The 22202-nt window shown below is 38.7% G+C and overlaps 1 protein-coding gene across 1 annotated transcript in view; it reads left to right on the top strand.

The window, feature by feature from the left end:
- cap1 (CAP, adenylate cyclase-associated protein 1 (yeast)) overlaps nt 1–21147 on the top strand; it is a 42792-nt gene extending 21645 nt beyond the window's left edge. The window contains exons 7-13 of the mRNA XM_063033940.1: nt 3546–3651; nt 6152–6320; nt 9683–9855; nt 10973–11096; nt 12228–12310; nt 17024–17164; nt 19012–21147. Coding sequence (XP_062890010.1) covers nt 3546–3651; nt 6152–6320; nt 9683–9855; nt 10973–11096; nt 12228–12310; nt 17024–17164; nt 19012–19095 — 880 coding nt within the window. The 3' untranslated portion in view covers nt 19096–21147. The remainder of the gene's footprint in view (nt 1–3545; nt 3652–6151; nt 6321–9682; nt 9856–10972; nt 11097–12227; nt 12311–17023; nt 17165–19011) is intronic.
- Nucleotides 21148–22202: the final 1055 nt, after the last annotated feature.

Below are 22202 nucleotides of genomic sequence, written 5' to 3'. Positions count from 1 at the left end.
TCATCAATATTGAGTACATCATTTAAACAATCACAGTGTAAGTTCAAAAAAGTATGCGAACCTCTAGGGGAATGCCTTCTGCAACAGCTATTTGGAGTCAGGTCTTCCGATCAAAGAGATGAGATTGGAGTTGTGGGTTGTAGAGGTGCTCTTCCCTATATTTAAAAAAAACATGACACACAGTCAGGTTACTGACAGTCTCCTCTTCTCAAGAAAGATCTGTTTATGTGTACCTGTTTAGGTGTACAAGATGATGAGAGGCATTGATCGTGTGGATAGTCAGAGGCTTTTTCCCAGGGCTGAAATGGCTGCCACAAGAGGGCACAGGTTTAAGGTGCTTGGGAGTAGGTACAGAGGAGATGTCAGGGGTAAGTTTTTTTTGCAGAGAGTGGTGAGTGCGTGGAATGGGCTGCCGGCGACGGTGGTGGAGGCGGATATGATAGGGTCTTTTAAGAGACTTTTGGAAAGGTACATGGAGCTTAAAAAAATAGAGGGCTATGGGTAACCTTAATAATTTCTAAGGTAGGGACATGTTCGGCACAACTTTGTGGGCCGAAGGGCCTGTATTGTGCTCTAGGTTTTCTATGTTTCTATGTGCACCATGCCTCGATCAAAACAACTTTCAGAGGACCTTAGAAGAAGAATTGTAGAGGTGCATGAAGCTGGAAAAGGCTACAAAAGCATTTCTAAAGACCCGAGTGTTCATCTGTCCACAGTAAGACAAATTGTCTACAAATGGAGGAAATTCAGTCCTGTTGCTACTCTCCCTCTGAGTGAGTGTCCTGCAATGATCACACCAAGAGCACAACGTGCAATGCTGGAGGAGGTGAAAAAGAACCCAAGGGTAACAGCAAAAGACCTGCAGAAATCTCTAGAACTTGCCAAAATTTCTGTTCATGTGTCCACTATAAGAAAAACAGATCAAGAATGGTGTTCATGGAAGGACACTACAGAGGAAATCATTGCTCTCCAAAAAAAAACATTGCTGCACATCCCAAGTTTGCAGAAGGCCACTTGAATGTTCCACAACACCTCTGGGACAACGTTCTGCGGATAGATGAGACAAAAGTGGAACTTCTTGGCAGGACTGCCCACCACTATGTTCGAAGGGAAAAGGACACTGCACACCAACCCCAAAACCTCGTCCCAACTGTGAGCATCATGGTTTGGGGCTGCTTTGCCGCCTCAGGGCCTGAACAGCTTGCAATTGTTGAGGGAACAATAAACAATAAATTCAAAATTGTATCAAGACATTTTGCAGCAGAATGTCAGGATAATAGTCCGTCACCTGAAGCTTAATAGAAATTGGATGATGCAACAAGACAATGATCTGAAACACAGGAGTAAATCAACAACAGAATGGTTTAAAAAGAAAAAAAAATTGTGTTTTGGAATGGCCAAGCCGGAGTCCAGACCTTAACCCAATTGAGATTACATGGTGTGACCTGAAGAAGGCTGTTCAGGCAAGGTATCCCGAAAATATTGATGCACTGAAACAGTTTTGTATGGAGGAATGGTCTAAAATTCCTTATTACCATTGTGCAAGTCTGATCAGCAGCTACAGGAAACGTTTGGTGGAGGTTATTACTGCTAAAATAGGTTCTACCAGTTATTAAATACAAGGGTTCACATACTTTTTCCAGCCTGGACTGTGAATTATTAAACAATGTGTTCAATAAAGACATGTAAAGTACAATTGTGTGTTATTAGTTTAGGCAGATTGGGACTTAGATGTAGGTCAGACCACATTTTTTGAGTAATTAGTGCAGAAAACCAGTTAATTGTAAAGGGTTCACAAACTTTTTCTTGCAACTGTATTTCACAGACTTTTTAATCATGGAAATAAATGCACCACCCTTGTTTGGTCTTTGTGTGACTTGGCTTGTAAACCAAATAGTTTAGGGACCAATTCAGACATAAGCATTAATTGGTGACTTTACTTGTAATGTCCACATCCTGTAAATACATACAATTAAAAGGTTAGATTTTTTTTTTTAAAAACTTATTTGATTTTATTAATGACCTTGACATCAAAATGGCAGCAAATTTTTAATCTGGTCTTACAGGAGATTTTGTTTGATTCCATTCTTGATTGTAAAAAATTATTTGTTCAGTCAATTCTACTTTGTGCAAATTGGTTACATTTCTTTATGAAGCAAATAACCATTTAACCTCTCAAGCTCATTCCTTCATTTAATAAGGTCGTGAATGATCTGTAGTTTGTTTCCATGTTGCTTGTACCAGACTTATGTATACAAACCATATTAAGATTTCTCACAAGTAACCATTCACCTTCCCATGCTTTCAGCCTGTTGGGCAGACAGACCGTACTTCTGAAAATTACATCTCTGAACTCAATGAAAGTCAATCAACACTAACAAGAGAGGAAAGGGAATTTGAGCTGCCCTGATGAATGACACAAAATCACAAATCTTGTACTAAATTACATAGCAAAGGTAGGGTGCATCAGTAGCAAAAGTAGATGTTCTCCAATTCATGCTGTTACTATTCAAAGATTCAAAAAACTTTATTGTCATTCTAACCATACATCAGCTCTGCAGGGCAGAATGAGACAGCGTTCCTCAGGGGCAGTGCAATCATAACATAACAAACACAACACTAAATAATAAACATAACAATAAATAGTAAAACACAGCAGCCACATGTCAGTTAAATCAGTTATAAGTGTCCAGTGCAAGTTAAAAGTGTCCAAAGCAGAGTCAGGTGGAGCAGCTATTTAGCAGTCTGACTGCCTGTGAGAGGAAGCTGTTTAGTAGCCTTGTGGTTTTAGTTTTGATGCTCCTGTAATGTTTACCTGATGGCAGAAGAACAAACAGTTCATGGAGAGGATGTGAGGGGTCTTTAATGATGTACCGTGTCTTCTGGAGGCATCGACTCTGAAAGCGGTCTTGGACAGAAGGTAGGGAGATCCCGATAACCTTCTCTGCTCCCCTAACCACCCTCTGCAAGGCTTTTTTGTTGACAGCACTGCAGCTGGAGTACCAGGTTGTGATGCAAAAGGTCAGCACACTCTCAACCACGCCTCTGTAGAATGTAGTTAAGTTGTTAGTGGGGAGTGATGCTTGATTAAGCTTCCTCAGAAAGTGCAATCTCTGCTGAGCCTGTTTCACAATCCCAGTGGTGTTCCTGGACCAGGTGAGATTGTCCGAGATCTGCACCCCAAGCAACTTGATGTTTTCCACTCTCTCCACTGTGGAGCCGCTGATGCTGAGGGGTGTGTGCTTTTGACAATTGCAATTCGTAGGTTTTGATTTATTTCCCACAATCATAAGAAACAGATTTAGATTTAGTAATAGATGCAGCATGACGATGTTAGGAAGATTTGGTGGCTTCCATTTCAGGTGTTGGTACCTTTTATCTCTGTCATAAATCTCTTCTGGCTCAAACCTTCTGTTTCTTATCTCCCTGACATAGTTGTGTGGAATATACAGAATCTCATGTTGAATTATACACAGAAAGAGATATACACAGGAAGTAGTAATAAGGTGATACTTTGACTAATGGCATATTTCTTAATGTTTCAGGGATAAAAAGCATGTAGAATGGGTCAAGGCCTATATTAGCTTCTGGACTGAACTGCAGGCTTACATCAAAGCAAACCACACCACAGGGCTTTTATGGAACAAAAATGTAAGTGCTCCTGTTTTTTTGGTAAAGTTTTTTGTATTAAATTATTTTGATCACTATTATTATGTATTTACTGTGCGGTGTTGCACAGTCAAAGGTTAATACAGTTTGCTGATGTCAACTCCTGAAAACAAATTATACTGCAGGTAAAAATAGTGCTGGTGACTGCAATCATCAAATAATTGCCAACCATTGAGTTATAATATGACATACCCCACTGACATGGGACAAATGTCTTTGTTAGCTTTTTCTGTGCATTGGAGGCTCCATACCAGGCTGTGGTGATATACTCACAGTAGAGCTGCTACTACTCAATATATTTATTCCCAAAATGATTTGAGGGGAAAAGGGAATATGGGTGAAATGGAACTGCTCATTCTGCAAGGGTATATTCTCAAGCCGCAGAAACAGCAACAAAATGTACATTGAACGGAATAAATATTCTTCAGTATTCTATGGAGTATCTGTAGTACTTCGAATAAAACTGAATAATTTAGACTTCAATATTTTATCAGCAAAGGCTGTTTCATCTCGAACTCACCAATGTAAAATATGCATAAATTGCCTCAAACAGTATGGAAAATACATGAAATAAAACACTTGAGGGTGATATTGGTTGAATTTAAAGTTGCATTAATTCCACGATTAATTTCTTTATGGTTCCATGAACAACAAAATTAGTATAAATATTTAAAGAGTAAACAGTGAGAAAGGAATAGGATGGGCGAGGTACTATTTGGTTTATATTCTTCCAAAAAGGTCTAGCTGCAATGTAATGGCCTCAATTGTCTTATTCTATGGTATGCACTTGTATAGAGTAGATTATTAATCAGAGTCTAAGGCAGTTTGTCATGTTCATTGTGTGCCGGGGTCACTATGGAAGTGCCTCTTAATCAGCAATGTTTTCATTGCGCATCACAGTATATGATGTAAAATTTACTATTCACAACAATCACACAACAAGATTGCATCGCATCCTATATACAATGGATTCCGGTTAATTGGGACTAGTACATTTTGGCCCAATTAAGCTGCTGTCCCAATTCGCTGAAGTTTCATGGAAATAGTTAAAAAGACATAAAATGACAAACTATCGTTTAACTGAATAACAAATTATGTACTTAAATGAAATGTAGAACAAATTAGAACACTACCGATGCTACTTCAGTACTATAAATCTATGTATTATTTCCTAATAGTTATCAGCGGAAGAATTCATCCATGTACGCTGCCGTGTTCTTTTGATTCACTATAAATGAACAAAATCAGCACAGGCACCTAATGGAGATGATAGGCTACCTTCATGCATTGCTTTCTACAATTGCATCCTCCAAATCTTTATTTTCATTTTAAAATTCAAGGTGATTGTCGATACCTTCAAATTGTTCATAGTCCCTAACTTGATGAAGTAGTGAAATAGTTTCATTTTCACTCATGGCTGTTGCTGGCATCTCCACAGATCATGTTTCCAAGATGTATCAGGCTTGTTTAGATGTTCCTTTGAACGTTTTGAATAGAACTTATTGGCCGCAATGAGCAAAGATATATTTGGAGAAAAAAGGGTGCAGAATTTCATGAAAAGAACACCTCTCCAACTGTTAAGCACGGGGGTGGATCGATCATACTTTGGCCTTGTGTTGCAGCCAGTGGCATGGGGAACGTTTCACTGATAGAGGGAAGAATGAATTCAATTAAATACCGGTAAATTCTGGAAGCAAACATCACACCATCTGTAAAAAAGCCGAAGATTAAAAGAGGATGGCTTCTACAACGGGATAATGATCCTAAACACACCTCAAAATCCACAATGGACTACCTTCAAGAGGCACAAGCTAAAGGTTTTGCCAATGCCCTCACGGTCCCCCGACCTAAGCATCATCGAGAATCTGTGGATAGACCTCAAAAGAGCAGTGCATGCAAGGCGGCCCAAGAATCTCACAGAACTAGAAGCCTTTTGCAAGGAAGAATGGGCAAAAATCCCCCAAACAAGAATTGAAAGACTCTTAGCTGGCTACAAAAAAGTGTTTACAAGCTGTGATACTTGCCAAAGGGGTGTTACTAAGTACTGCCATGCAGGGTGCCCAAACTTTTGCTTCTGGCCCTTTTCCTTTTTTATTATTTTGAAACTGTAAAAGAGGGAAATAAAAAGTAATCTTGCTTAAAATATTAAAGAAATGTGTCATCTTTAACTTTATGCCTTTTGGAAATCAGTTCATCTTTTACTCGCTTAGCTATTCACAGTAACAGAAATTTTGACCGGGGGTGCCCAAACTTTTGCATGGCGCTGTATAAGGAAGGTGGAACGGGACAAATGGGATTACTCAACTGGCATCTGGCAGAGTTGTGATGGGCTGGGCTGAACTACCTCTATTTTCCTGTTAGATCTATTTGGAAGGCTTTTTCTCAATTGTAATGACTGTTGGGCTTGATGTTGCAGTTAGACTTTTAAAAAATACAATGCTTTAGAAAAGCCTAACGCTTTATCCTGTTTTCGTTCTTTAAGGGTCGGATAGCGTCGGCCTCTTGTTCTGCCCCAGCTTCAGGAGGAACTCCTCCTCCCCCTCCGGGACCACCACCACCGTCCGTTCCATCCCCAGCTTCTAAAGATGACTCAGCTGTTTCGCGATCAGCTCTATTTGCTGAGCTTAACAAGGGAACCGATATTACTAGTAGTAAGTAATACATGGCGAGTTTGTTATTGATACTTAATCTGAAAGTAACATCCTAATATAACGAGCAATCAGTTTTGCAGATACTTCAGAACTCTAACTCTAATTCACTGTCTAGAACTTTGGAGTTTCCCTTTTTGAGAAAGGAATAAATAGTAATTATTTATTTACCATGTTGGTAAATGGCTATTCTTTTGCAAAAATGTTGATCTCCATTATATTGATGGAAAATGAACTGTAGTAAACCTGCATACATTAGGCATCTATAAAGTTATTTTTTGGATTAAATTACAGTTGAATTGCCTTAATCTCCTCCTTCCCCTGTACCTTCCACCAGAGAAATTGGGAGAGCAGGTTGCAAAATCCTGATAATTTTAGGTTTAGTGTATTGAAACTGACTGCTTTAGCTTCAGAATTAATTAATTTATTCTGTACAGAGTTCCACAAATCTAATGAGAATAAGCATTTTGATGTAGCCAACAAAATCTTCAAATGAGGATCGATAGTGAATATTAGATTTAGTGTGTTATTGGAATTTAATTCTATTCAGGTCAGTGGTTAACAACTTGCTGATCTGCTGACAGGGCTTGTGTTTGAGTGATTCCAACAGCTCCCATAGAAGGGCACATGGATGTGGGAGTTTTTGTTTGGTCTGTTAAAGGTTAAAGTTTGATGGGAAAATAATTATGCAAGTTACTGTGTATTAAGCATTTAGTTGAAAGCAGGAAAAAATGAATGAGTTAACCAACTTTCACAGGCTTCCAGCTTGAACTAAATATTTTGGAGGAAAGAATCCACAGTTTGTAAAAAGATACTGTGAATAGAAGTAATGCAGGAAAAGACATAGTTTCCTTGTGTCGAAGAAAGAAGTGTTCAAATAGTGCCCTTTGTATGCTTTCCATAAGCCCTGGAAATCAGATTCATGAAGACTGGCTAATTCAGCAGATCTTGACTTTAGTGTTAAACTGTTTGAGTTTCCAATAACTGGGAGATTTATAAAATGACCTTTTGATACTAGTATCTGAGAAGTAAGTTTTAAATTAAGGTACAGAAACCTTAGTTTCATATATGCATATTGAAAATACTGAATCTTATTTTTAATTTGTTGCCTATAAGACGTACAGATCCAGAAAAAAATTGAATGCCCTTGTGTAATTTAATTTTTTTTTCAAGTGCTAATACTGTCCCCTTTGGACGGACGACACTCCTTCAGGCAATACAGTCAAAATGCTAACCACTTACTATGCTTCAGAAAGTTTTAAAAAATCTTAGGCCTTTGGTTCTTTTTCTTTTTACAATAGACCTTTCTTGACCCCCCCCTCCTGTTTCCATGGATGTTTGTGAAGAAAAAGAATTTCAGGATGTATATTGTATACATTTCCCTGAGTGTAAATGTACCTAGTGACACCTATTGAATATGAACAGCTTTTTCTCATTTATTCTGTGGACCCACTTACTTTGAACACCTGTTGCGTCTTCCAACCTCTGCTTCAAGGCAAACGGGCCCATCTTCAACCTTTCCATGTCACACAAATTTCATACTTCCTCAAATTTTTCAGGTGAGCTTTACTTTTGCATCCTGTCCACTTTCACATCCTTCCTTCAGAGAAGTTGCTGCAATTAAGTTCACCAATTTACTTATGACTAAACCTGTGGTCTTATTTTATGAAACCATGAATTCAATATGTTATTTTGCCATCTTTGGACTAAACACCCAGATCTTTCTGTTTTATCAAAACTCTGCTTTGTGCCTTCACATTCAGCATCCCGTTCTCATGAAGGTTTCTCACTGTCTTTTTCATTGTACACTGTACTTCCACATTTTGAATGAATAGCAGTTTATGAATTTGTCTCCTGTATATCCAAATACAAGCCATCAATATTGATCAGCAAATGCAACTGTTCTTCCACTGACCCCAGAGAAAAATACTATCTTCCTCACTTCGTTATTTAAAATAACTATTCACTGTAACGTTTTTGTCTCCCTTTTATTACTACTTAGCAATGCTGCCACTTACTCCTTTTATTCTTTGGACTTTAGTCTTACCATCAACCAGATGGCACTTTGGCAGAAGCCAGTATGCACTGCATCAACCTTGTTGCTCCCTCTTTATTTGTGTCATGTAATTCAGAATTGGCCCCTTTGGCCCATTGAACCCTTGCTGACCATTAAGGAATAATTTGTATTAATTACATTTTGTTCTTCCCACATTCCCCATAAAACTGTAAGATCTAGGGTAGAATTAGGTCATTTGTCCCAACGAGTCTGCTCTGCCATTTCATCATGGCTGATCCATTTTCCCTCGCAGCCCCTATCTCCTGCTCTTCTCCACATATCCCTTCATTCCCTGACTAATCAAGAATCTATCAACCTCTGCCTTAAATATACCCAATGACTTAGCCTCCACAGCTACCTGTGGCAACGAATTTTGGATTCACCCCTCTCTGGCCAAAGAAATTCCTCCTCGTCTCTATTCCAGAAGGATACCCCTCTATTCTGTGGCTGTATCCTCTGGTTCCCCGCCATAGGAAACATCTTCTCCACATCCACTCTATCGAAGCCTTTCAACATTTGATAAGTTTCAATGAGGTCACCCCTCATTCTTCTTAATTTCAGTGAGTGGAGCCATCAAACGCTCTTCGTATGATAAGCCTTTCAATCCCTTTCTTAGATAAGGGACCCAAAACTGCTCACATTAGCCCATTAACTATTCCCTTACCCCAAATTCTACCACTTACTTACACACCAGGAATAATTTACAGTGACTGATTAACCTAATGAACAATTAACTCAAAATCTTAACAGGCAAGTTGAATGTAAGTTGTCTTATCATTCCAGGTAACTTCATGCTGACTCCCATTATCAAATCCATTTTTGTCCAAGTGAATTTATCCCAAATTGCTTTCCTTCCCGCCATGCCCTAAACTAAGGTTAGCCTGACTGACAAGTTACTGGATTTATTCTTGTAAATGTTTTTAAAATATTTGCATTTCTACAGTCTTCAGACACTGTCTTCTGATTGGAGGGTTATGACCACTACTTCTACATTTTCCTCCCTTTTCTCAGCAACCTATAATGCATCCAACTGAGAACTGATGAGGTAGCTACTGTAGATGTATCTAACTTTAATATTAATTGCTCTTTATCAATTTTAGCACCCTTTTCTAGGACATCTGGCAGTGACTTCCATAATAAAAGACAGCTTTCCCAAGTATACAAGTTGTGTCTCAACTATGCCTTCGGTATATAGTCACTAATCAAACCCTCCACTCTTCTAAATATCTTATTATTCAGCTGCGTAGGAAAAGCAAAGAACTAAAATGTTCTAGATAAGCACAGTGTTGTGAACATCTGTTTAATTCAGGGCTGAAGCATGTCCCGGACAGTAACAAAACCCACAAGAATCCTGCGTTAAGAAGTGCAGGTGGAACTTCCGTATCTGGACCAAAGCCATTCAAAGCAGCTTCTCCGACAGTGAAGCCAGCAAATAAGAAAGGGCCACCCGTGCTAGAACTGCAAGGGAAGAAATGGATGGTGGTAAGTTTAAATTTATCCCAAAATAATCCATTATTCCAGAATTTATTTTGGAAAGATGGGCTTTGATTTTAGTGGGTGATGACAAAGATTATTTGCTCAGCTGATTTTGGCTGCATTTCCTAATGGAGCTCCAGCTGGGTTTAGCTCCTTAAAGTTAAGTAAATACTCAGCAGCTTTGTACTCTGAAGAGTGTCCCTGTGGCACTAGTGTACTGACCAGGCTTGTGATTGTCATTGGAGGTCATTAGAGTGCTGGAAAGGATACAGTCATGGAAGGTTTTGTGAGTGAGTAGACGAAACATTGGGGGAAGAAGATGATGTCAGAGATTTGATAATAAATTTACTGTGATTTTGAGCCAGTTTAAGGGTTTCAACAAATTTTAAGAACCAATACGTTGATATAAAATTTTAAAATTGATTTGAGGTTGGTTAGGTACATAAATGTATATAGACACACAGGACAATTGGCCAGTGCCATAGGTTGCGTACAGGAGGCCAGTCAGGAGAAAATTGAAGTAATTGTGTTTGAGGCTGGGGCTGTGGATGGGCTGAAATGAGGTGTATCCACGTTGTAAAAAGAAACCTGAAAAAATTAATTCCTACTTTTAAGTTTAACTAATCTGGATATCAATGTGATCAACAATTTACATGGAAAAGTTGAGCATTGTCTCTGTGACTGATAATCCAGTAACCCATCAGCTGAAAGTTTGCCTGTACAGAAGGTAGGTGACTGTAAAACTTGACAGAACCATGATGCCCTTATGAAAAGGTAATCATTGGGTATACATTTCAATATCAGCTATTTCACTGGGCTAACGTGGAATGATTGGAGGTATGGAATTATCCCTCATTAGGAGCTAGTAGGCAAAGACAGAAACCAAATTGGACAGTTTTGTCAGAAAATCTGTTGCACGTAAGTATTTTGGAAACTTGTAATTGTAATCCTTTTGGCAATATTTTATACTTTTATAATTATGAAGTCTTTGAACACTGAATTGTTAACCTGTAATTTAATATTTATGCATGAATTAAATGAATAAACTACAGCATGTTAGTCACTTACAGTGTTTTCTCACTCTCTTTATGTGAAGTGGTTTAAGATTGTTCTCTGCTTGTAGGAAAACCAAGAGAATGCCAGTAACCTGGTTATTCAAGACACTGAACTGAAGCAGGTTGTGTATGTTTACAAGTGTGCCCACTCCACTGTTACTGTCAAAGGGAAGATCAACTCCATCACCGTCGGTAGGTGGAAACATATAAAGATCAAATCTTCAAGCTGCTTTTTAGCATGTTTAATCACTGTTAAGTCTGCTTTTGCTCAATTACAAACAGTGATGCAATGGTCTATCTTACTGTGGTCAGGTGAGCAAGCTACTGTGTGGTGACAGCTGACTTTTCTCCCAAGAAATCTCAAACTTCGCTTCCTTGCCAGCACTTTTCCTTGGCAACTGAACTGAGCCAGATTCTTTGGTGCCACATTTAAACTAGTATTTATTTTCACTTTACCTGACTTTTCCCTGCCTCGCTTCATCTGTTGTTGAAACGCTTATCTTTTGCTTGTTTACTTATCTTTACTGGCTCCAAGTCAAACAATAAATTGGTTTAAAACCTCTTGTTATTTTCAAGACTGCTTGGTTTCCTGTTTGTTTCTTATAGCTTGAAACTGATTATGTTACCTTCTCCCTCTGGGTGTTCTGTTGACCTTTTAAGGAGAGATTGGCTTCTGTAATTCATCAGCAGGTGGTACATAACTGAGGTGTGCTCTCCTTAAGTTCGTTTCTTTGTAGTGATGTACTGAGTTTTATCTTTGAGTTATGGAAAACACATTACATGCAATTTTTGAAAGAAAAGACTAATTTTCAGCATTGTAACAATTGTGAAATAAATTTATGCTTTCTCTTTTCCTCAATTACCTGCTATATGAGAGAACTTACATTTTTATGTAAAAACATATAATTGTTTATTTTATTCTCCATGCTGGCTAATTATATACTGATTTATCCTGTGTATCAATTAATTGGCTTTAGATATAAATGCCAAATATGCAAGTAACTGCTTTGTTTCTGAAATGTCTCCCTGCATATCAGCATGCTTAATGAACAGCTGAGCTACTGAAGTGAGTAACTTTCTAGATCCATCTGCCATTCTTCAGAAAACCTTAAGAGGTGCTACCGTTCACCTTAACATACAGGGCTTGGATCTGGTCAATTATATAGTCAATGTAGAATTTACAAAATGTCCCTGGCATCCATGCTAGAAAGTATAAGCACCATGGAGGAGGCTTGGTAATGGTGAATGAAGATGAACTTTCTTAATGTTTGCGATGTAGGGTTCTACACCCTAATGAAGATCATGTTGCTTTTTGTTTTACAGATAACTGTAAAAAATTGGGCCTTGTTTTTGATGATGTTGTTGGAATTGTGGAAGTAATAAATTCCAGGGATGTGAAAATCCAGGTAATTGAAACAAGGGCAGAGGAGAATAAAAATCTCTGCTACTTTCACAAGTTTCTCCAGGGGCTGCTTAGCTGGAACATGAAAATTAACTCAGTGTTCTCACTGACATTTAACTCCCAACACATGGTCACCAAAATGGCGTCCATATCCACGTGTACTTAGGTGGCAGTCACCTTCAGCTTCCCACCAACTCTTTCCCATCTACTGACTGCTCCTTTTACATCAATACCAGGGGGGCAAACATTTCTTTGAACTTGATTTTCGGAAGACTGGAGTAACTGTCTCCATCCTTGCCCGAAGTTCTGCTCCCGAGCCAGCCACTGTCTTTACCTTTGGAACTGAAACTGAACCCATCTCTCTTTCTACCTTGTCTGACTTCCCCTGCATCATATTACCTGTCATTGGAGTGCTTATCTTTTGCTTGTATACCTCCAGTGGACCCTAGATAAACAACAAATTGGTTTTAAAATCCTCATTTTCAATTTTCAACCTTCCTAAAATGGAAAAATACTTAATTAGTTGAGGGATAATTATGATGCTGTTAGGCAGGAGTTTGGGTGTGTAAATTGGGAACAGATGGTCTCGAGGAAATTTACAACAGAATTGTGGAGTTGTTTAGGGAGTATTTGCATGGGGTTCTGGATAGGTTTGTCCACTGAGGCAGAGAAAGGATGGTAGGGTGAAGGAACCATGGTTGACAAGAGAGGTGGAACATTTAGTCAAGAGAAAGAATGAAGCATGCTGAAAGTTGAGGAAGCAAAAATCAGACATTGATCTTGAGTGTTATAAAGTGACCAAGAAAGAGCTTAGAGCTAGAAAGGTACATGAGAAAGCCTTGGTGAGTAATGTTAAGGAACATCCCAAAGTAGATATTTGAAGAACAGGAGGATGACTAGAGTGAGGGTAGGACTGAACAGGGATAAAAGAGGAAATGTGCTTGGAATTGGAGGAGGTAGGGGAGGCCCTTCATCAGTATTCACCATTGATGAATGAGGTCGGTGTAGAGCAGGATTAATGTGCTGGGGCTTTAAGAAAGGGAATGTGATGAAACTTTTGGAAAAACATTAGGGTAGATAAGTCCCCAGGGCCAGATGGAATATACCCCAATTTACTGTGGGAAGTGAGGGAAGAGATTGCTGCACTGCTGATGATTATCTTTGCATCTTCACTGGCTTCATTTTAGTACCAGAAGATTGGAGGATGGCAACTGTTACTTCTTTGGTCACGAAAGATAATTGGGAATAATCCTGGGAATTATAGACTAGTGAGTCTTACATCAGTGGTGGGCAAACTGTTGGAGAGGATTCTTAGAGACGCATTCTTTGAGAAGCATAGTCTGATTATCGGTAGTCAGCTTGGCTTTGTGCAGAGCAGGTTGTGCCTTATGAGCCTGATTGAGTTTTTCAAGGAAGTAGCTGAACAAATTGATGAAGGTACAGCATTGGATATGGTGTATGTGAATTGTAGTAAGATGTTTGACACGGTTCCCCATAGTAGGCTCATCCAGAAAGTCATGGGGAGGGGGGTGGGGGTGGGTGGGATACATAGAAACTCGGCTACATGGATTTGGAATTGGCTTGCACGTAGAAGGCAGAAGGTGCTGGTAGATGGAGCATATTCTGCCTGGAGGTCGGTGACTAATGCTGTTCCACAGGGATCTGTTCTGGAATCCCTACCCTTCGTGATTTTTATAACTGATTTGGATGAGGAAGTGGAAGGGTGGGTTACTAAGTTTCCAAATAACACAAAGGTTGGTGGTGTTGTGGATAGTGTAGATGGTTGCTGTAGGTTACTACTGGACATTGATAGGATGCAGAGCTGGGTTGGGAAGTGTCGGAGTTCAATGGGGGAACGTGTGTAGTGATACGCTTTGGAAGGTTGAACTTAAAGGATAATGGCAAGATTCTTAGGGTGGTGCCATAGAAGGATCAAAGTTGCCGCACAATTTGATACGGTTATTAAGAAAGTGTATGGCGTGTTGTCGTTTGTTAGTCGGGGACTGAACTCAAGAGCCACAAAGTAATGTTGCAGCTCTATAAAACTTCAGTTGGACCACACTTAGAGTAATGTTAGAGAGGGTGCAGAGGATATTTACTAGGATTAGAGAACATGTCATATGAGAAAAGGTTGAGCAAGCAAGGGTTCTTTTCTTTCAGGTGAAGAAGGATAAGAGACTTGATAGAGGTGTGCAAGATAAGAGGCATAGACAGAATGGAGAGCCAGCAGCCATTTTCTCAAGTGGCAATGGCTAATATGAGAGGGCATACTTTTAAGCTGATTGGAGAAAAGTATGGGGAGAGAGAATATCAGAGGTAGATTTTTTGTTTTTTTAGCCAGAATGGCAAGTCCATGGAGCACATGTGTCAGAGGTGGCGGTAGTATAGACAAATACATTAGGGACATTAAAAGACTCTTGGGCACATGGAGGAAAGAGAAAATGGAGGGCTATGGGGAAGGGTTGGGTTAGATTGATCTTGGAGTAGGTCAAGAGGCCAGTGGGCTGAAGGGCTTGTACTGTTCTTTATTCTGTGTTTAACCTCTCTATAATTTCACATTTTCAGCAATTAAGAGACTTCTAATTTCAGCCTTTAACTGTCAGATATCTATGATGCTCTAATTCTGGCCACTTACTGATCTGATGAGCTGAATGGCATAATTCAGCTCTCATGTTTTAAGGTCTTATCTCCAAATTTAATTGGTTCATTATCAGCCAATACCAAAGCTCTGGACTGTGCCTCTCTATCTTTGTCCTCCTCGTGACTCTTCTTAAGACCTGTTCTTTTGACTAAACTGTTGGTTATCTTCCTCACGACCTTGTGTGGATCAGTGTATATATTTTGTAGGTGATAGGATATTTCAAATGTTAAGGATACTTCAGCCACATTCAGTCTTTGGATCTTATGGGAACCTTTGTTATTGTAAACAGACCAAAAATTTGTTTCAAGTTTACAGTTTTCAAGGAGACGTGTCCCAAGTTATTGTCTAGCACAGGTAAAACACATAATCCAAAGGAGTGTAATTGTGTTCCATTAACTCCTGTGTATGTGAAGTAGCTGTATTGTTTTTCAAATACGACAACCCTATTCTTCTATGTAGATGTGACTGCTAAGACAATTACAAGTTATTGTTATCAATTTAAAAGTCTTTACTGCTTTCTTTTTTTAAGTTAAATCCCAAAATTTGGGCAAAATTCAGAATGTTAATATACTTAACATAATTTGCTCAGCAGAAGAAATAAGCTTGTGTTTTAGAAGAAGATGTGCAGTATTGCTATACTCTTTATTCACAGGCATGGTGGGGGGAGGGGGGAACGTCGACTCAGACTGTGCGTCGGGCATTTTCATGCCTTACAAGGCGCAGATTGGAAGTCTGTGTGGGGTGCCACTCCTTGCTCAGACACTAGAGCAATGTGTGGTTAAGGGTCTTGCTCAAGGACACAAACACGCTGCCACAGCTGAGGCTCGAACTAGCGACCTTCAGATCACTAGACAAACGATGGTACTCTAACCTACTAGTTTAGATTCTGCTATTGGCAGTGAACTGCATGCTGCTGATCTGGAAAAAGAAATGGGACCTTCTGGCATGACTTCCCTTTTCTAGCATTGCGATTGGCATCAGTTCTTGAAATTGTTTGTGTCCGGCAAATATTGTGTCAACAAGTAGGTTAATCAGGAGAGCTGAGCTTCCAAATCATGAATCAGAAAAATTAATGTTTAACCAACACTTAGCATGCAAAATACAGATTGTTGTATACAAGTATTGGGGTAGAAACTAATGTATCATAAGTAATGTACAAATTTGGGATTTAAAAAAAAATAAAATTGCTACAAAATTTATGGTTTTGTGTGTGGGGGATCAGAGGTTAAGTACACTTAAACCGTGCCCCCTCGTTCAGCAAGAATTAATCATTTTTAACAATAATCTAGTTTTAGCTTCTCAAATTTCTGGTCGTCTCTATCATCATTCGAAGTCAGTGAAGAAGCAAAGATCACTGATAGCAACTTGCATGTTTGTGTTTAACTGCATGTGCAGATCAAAGTTACAGTTAACTTCATGTATGTTCTGATTGTACTGAAAAATATACAATCAAAATCTGGGCCATTGATTTATTATTAAAGTGGAGAACATTTTATTGAGATACGGAAGATAAAAATTACTTGAAATTGTACGAAGCAATAGCAAAGTATGTCTTTAAAAACGCCTCTGTATTTGTATATCCAAGGATGAAAGACCATTACTTTCTGAAATTTAAAACGCGCAGTAATTCTAAATATGGTCCAATACCCCAATACCACCCCCCAGTGTCTTTCTTATCTGCAGGTCAAATCCAGAGGTGCTCACTCGGATAAAGGCAGCAAATATAACACCAAACAATTGTGCTGATAGCAGTGATCCAAATGTTGGATCATTTTTAAGCTGATTGGATTGAGAGTTTACCAGTTTGCAAAAAGATTCAGGTTTGATGAACTTGAGTAACTAATAGAAGAAGTAGTTTTTGTTTCAATTATACAGGGTAGATGCAAAAGCAAAGTGCAATTTAGAATTCTAAGCTTATCACTGTCCTTTGTTCACATGTTACAGAATTTTTAAAGATTATTTTGGTCACTTAATTACACATTTTATTGGAAAGTGTTAAACTTTTAATTGTTTTCAGAAGCTTGCTGTATGTGCAAGTCCATATTTAAAGGTTGCTCTGTCATTTTCCTTCCTTAGGTGTTGGGTAAAGTGCCAACTATATCAGTCAATAAGACTGATGGGTGCCATATCTACCTTAGTAAGGATTCTCTCTCTTGTGAGGTTATCAGTGCCAAGTCCTCTGAGATGAACATCTTGATTCCTGAAAAGGATGATTTTGTAAGTACATTTCCCTTGTCTTTTAAAAATTGCATGTTAATGAGAATGACTTAATATTCCATAGAATATTCCAGAGAAAAAAATAGTTTATTGCTTTCAAGTTTATCTTTCCTTCCTTACATTCCTGAAATGTAGTGCAGATAATTTTTTTTTTGAACTGTCAGTTCAAAACTGTACACAAATATTTGATGTTTGAAATTTGAACAGATTTGTTACAATGGGGTAGGGGACTAAACGTCAAAATGTAATCAGTGTTCAATAATTGGTGTGTGTTTGGTTGCTGGTTGTAACTTATCTTGGACATTCAGATTTGGCTTACACTTACTGGACAAGAATCTCTTCTGTATCTCCAGGCCATCCACATTTAGAGGTCAACCAGGCAGGTTCAAGTACTTTACGAGAACAGGCAAATTGAAACACAAGATTCATTATAAGCCTTCCACGTATTCCAGTTGAAATATAGATAAATAACTGGATATACTCCATAGGGAAACAGCACCTGTGAAAAAAAATTGGGAATATTAGTTGGTGTTGGACATTGGGGTGAAATTCTATCCCTTACTTGTATCACATGGAATCCAGGTAAAGCTGTTTAATTGGATACACAGTTGGTTTGATGGTAGAAAGCAGAGAGTGATAGTGCTAGGTTTTCTTGGACTGAAGGTCCATTAATAGTGGTGTGCTTTGGGTGTTGGTGCTGGGCTTATCGTTATTTGTCAATGGTATCAAAGCTATAGATGAGAAATGCAAAAGGAATGTTTAGCAAGTTTGCAAATGACACTGAAATATGATGGATAATAAGAGGTTATCAAAAATTACAGGGAACCTTGATAAGCAGACTAAGTGGACTGAGGAATGGTAATCGGTGTTGAGTTTGTCTTAGTGCGAGGTGTTACGTTTTGGAAATTCAAATCCATGTAGTAATTTCACAGTGAACAACAATGGCCCTGGTGTGTTTTTTAGGTCAGAGGGACCTTGGTTCACTGAGTCAAGTCATAGGCAGTCAGGGCGAAAACTTTTGGCTCACAGGTCTTCATAAGTCAAGGCACTAAATATAAAAGTTGGAGGTCTTGATGGTGCAAATGAGGCCACACTTGGAGTATTGTGTTCAGTTTTGGTCGCTCTGTTATACGGAAGATGGTCTTAAACTGGAAAGTCTGCAGAAAAGATTTTCAAGGATGCTGCCAAGACTTGAGGGACTGGGTTATAAAGAAGAGATTGAACAGGCTACAGCTTTGTTCCTTAGCGCTTCAGAGGCTTGGAGGTGATCTTATAGAAGTGTATAAAGTCATGGGGGGCATAGATAGAGTGAATGCACTGTCTTTTTCTCAGAGTTGGGGGGATCAAGAACCAGAGGGCATAGGTTTAAATTGAAAGGGGAAAGATTTAAGAGGAGCTTGAGGGGTAATTTTTACACAAGTTGATATATATGTGGAATGAGCTGCCAGAAGAAGTGGCTGAGGCAAATATAATAATGTTTAAAAGACAGTGGGACAGGTACGTGGATTGGAAAGATGTGGAAGGTGATGTGCCAAATAGGACTAGCTTGGATGGTGCATCCTGGTTAGCATGGACAAGTTGGGCTGATGTGCTATTCTGTGCTGTATAATTCTGTGACTCTATACCAGGATTCATACGGTGTGGTTCAGGGTTTTTTGACTCAAATTCTAAGATGACTGGCTCTTCAACACCTGTTAATCATGCATTTTCTGGGCCAAATGAAATGTCATGGTGCTGGAACTGGGTGGTGTAGAAAACACTCAGACGTGGAGCTTTTTTTTTAAGGAAACTGTTTGTGATAGAATCGTGCATTTTTATAGCAACTCATTTTTCATTTTGTCTAATAGGTGGAATGCCCTGTTCCAGAACAATTCAAGACCGTCTGGAATGGAGAGAAACTGGTGACCACAGTAACTGAAATAAGTGGTTAAATGTATGGATCCTGGGGACTTGAACCCACAAGCATGGTCTTAATGATGTTGCTAATCATGAGCCTGATTAATCTGTAGAAGCAACAAGCTAACTTTCTGCACAGTCTACTTAGTTTTCGTCCTATAACTCCATATGAGAGGTACTTATTCTGATACACGTTATACCTCATGACTGGAATTACCCTCTCCAGTATAATAATGGCCTAAGGCAGCTGCGATAAAGCATAATGACTGCTGTCCAGAACAATCTAGCAATGCAAATATTTGTGAATCTATGAGAGTAGAACAGTGTGGAGAGGGAAATGATTGGGAAAAGATTTTTGAGTAAGTATAGTGTACCAAATGTAGTTTACTAGAGACAAACATTGCTGAGCTCTTAATTGGCGAAGGGAGGAAGGACTTTTTTAAATCTCTGTCTTAAAAAAATCATTTCTTAAAAAAAAAAATTTGTAATGTATGCATACCAGACTAATCTTAAGCCCTGCTAAATAGGCATAGATGAGTTATAATATGCAATTACAATTTTCTTTTTAGTTTCTACTTTGTGCCTCTTCTTTGATTAATTAGGCTTTGGGACTGCTTTGTGGAAGATCCGTTGCTTTTGACTTCAAGTGAAATTCTATTCACTGCACTAGTAGGATTGTTTTTTATCCTTTGAAGCTATATATAGTCCAATGTGCACACTGTAACCTATTCATGGGTAAGAACTTCCCTCCATGAACCAGATCAAAATTTATGTGAAAGGCCGAGATCCTGAATTTATTTTTGTGCGGATATTTCTCCAGTTTTGTGATTTAGACTTGAAATCCTTAAAATAATAAGTCTAATTACTTGTGGGTACGGGTGGGTTACTTTAAGGTAACTCTTAGACATTCCATGGTTTCAAAACCAAATGAGGCTTTCCTGTCAAAATGCAAATTGCATTGTTTCTTTCAATTTTTAGTCATAGTCACTTCTCAGATTACACTTTGACAATTTGATTGGACAGGGTTTTATTTCTAGCATAGTCATGGGCTAAAGTTGGGATCCTGAAGCGGTTTCTCCTCTGACTCAACATAATTTTAAGATAATAAAACTTCATTCATCTTTTCTCAGGGTCTAGTTCCTGCTGATTAGGGTAAAAAAAAATCTAATAATGTATCTTCATTTTGAACATTCAAGAGTTCTGATGGCAGATGTTTTGGGGTTTAAAGTTCTGTCTAAAAACTATCCTATTGCCCACTGTTCCTCTCTAGAGTGTTAAGTAATCTGGTTTTCAGTAGATAAATAAAACTATATTTTCTGGTTATTAACATTTCAGCACTGGCTGCACAACATACGGTCACTTTTCTTTTTCAATTCAATATGTTTTACCGGTATACAGATTTTAAAAAATATTGCCAGATTTCCTTTAGTGCTTCAGTTTAATATTCTGTGATTGGCTCTAGATGCATTATTCTTAATTTTAGCTATGTTTCAAGAATATCTGTGTATTAATGGCTGGGGAAGTAATTGGGGCCTTACATGGTGTATATTAATTTCTGAGTGGACCACTGTGATTATGGTGTGTTGTATGATTTCTGTGGGGTTATTTTGCAGTCGTAGTACAGGTTTGCAAATTTATAGTTGTGGGAATTTACCAGACGGTGAATATGGGAGATGATGCATGGCTACAGTTGGATTGTGACGCTGCTACAGTAATTTATATAAAGACTGTAGCAGGTAAAAAAAGGTTAATGTAATTGCCCCTGAACTGGTTGCCATTTGTTTGAGATTATGCAATCGACGTATTACATTTAAAGTGAACTTGCTCAGAAGAATATTCTTGTTCACGAAACGAGTTATGGCCCCTCCATCATGCAGAATATTATGAGCAGATTGATGTTAACGGCCTTTCTTTGCTGTATTGTATGTTCTAAACCTGATATCAATGTCCTCATAACAGTTTGACAAGTTTGTTATGTACAAGAGGGATCAAACTCAGTTCTTGCTACTTATGGTTACCAGGCTATCTGAAATACATCAGGAATTAAACTACAAAATAAAATTTGCCAACTCGCTTATAAATTTTCACATTTGCGTTGTTTGCTTCCTTTTTGTTCAAGGTTGCAGATCACTGTACCTAGCTATGACATGTGGTGTAGGCTTTGAAGTTTAAGAGGTTCTTTATAAATAGATTTATAAATATTTTTGATAACAGCATTAACATCAAAAAACACTTTCTAATCTGTTTGCTCCCATATTTCTGAATGGGAAATAGTGCTTGACACAACTAAAGTGTTTGTTTTTGAGGATGTAACTGGCAGGATGGGTGCGACAGACCCAGTGGATGTAGAGTATTTGGATTTTAAAAAGCCATTTGTTAAAGTCCCAGATAAGAAGGTAATATGTAAAACTGTCATCCGGTGGCCAAACATTTTAATTTCGATTCCCGTTCCGACATGTCTGCCCATGGCCGCCTCTTGTGCCAAGATAAGGCCACCCTATATTCCATCTGGGTAGCGTCCCTGAAGGCATGAACATCAATTTCTCCTCCCGGTTAAAAAAAACTTTCCCTCTCCCTTCCCTCTTCTTCTGTGCCCCACTCAGAGCTCTTGTCTCTTCTCACCTGCCTATCACCTCCTGTTGTCTCCCCTCTTCTTTCCCTTTCTCTTGTGGTCCACTCTCTTCACCTATCACCTTCTAGCTAATCTGCTTCCCCTGCCTGCTCACACCCCCCCCCCACCTTTTTTACTTTGGCATCTCAGCTGAAACGACAACTGTTTATTATTTTCATAGATGGTGCCCGACTTGCTGAGTTCCTCTGGCATTTTGTGTATGTCACATTGCCAGCATTCTGCTTTAATTATTTAAGTTGTATTTAATAATTCAATTATTTTTTATTAGATTTTACCACTTTAAATGCGCATAATTTGCTGATACTAAGACTTGGAACGTTCGATCAGTTAGAATAAACGGAAAGAAAATAACCAAAAATTACCAAAGGTCACTTACCTGGAACCTCACAAACAGCTGGAGACTGTGAGGGTCGTTTCTCCTTTAGGCTGAGGTAAGTTAGTGAGGCTGTTTCTTTAAAACTTGTTTTCTGTCTTTCTGTCTCTCTGTCTGTGGAATCTCGGGGAGTCTCT

The sequence above is a fragment of the Mobula hypostoma genome, chromosome 26 (assembly GCF_963921235.1).
Source record: "Mobula hypostoma chromosome 26, sMobHyp1.1, whole genome shotgun sequence".
In the NCBI taxonomy this organism is placed as follows: domain Eukaryota; kingdom Metazoa; phylum Chordata; class Chondrichthyes; order Myliobatiformes; family Myliobatidae; genus Mobula; species Mobula hypostoma.
The sequence above is the reverse complement of the archived record's forward strand: the minus strand, read 5'-3'. Positions and strand labels throughout refer to the sequence as shown.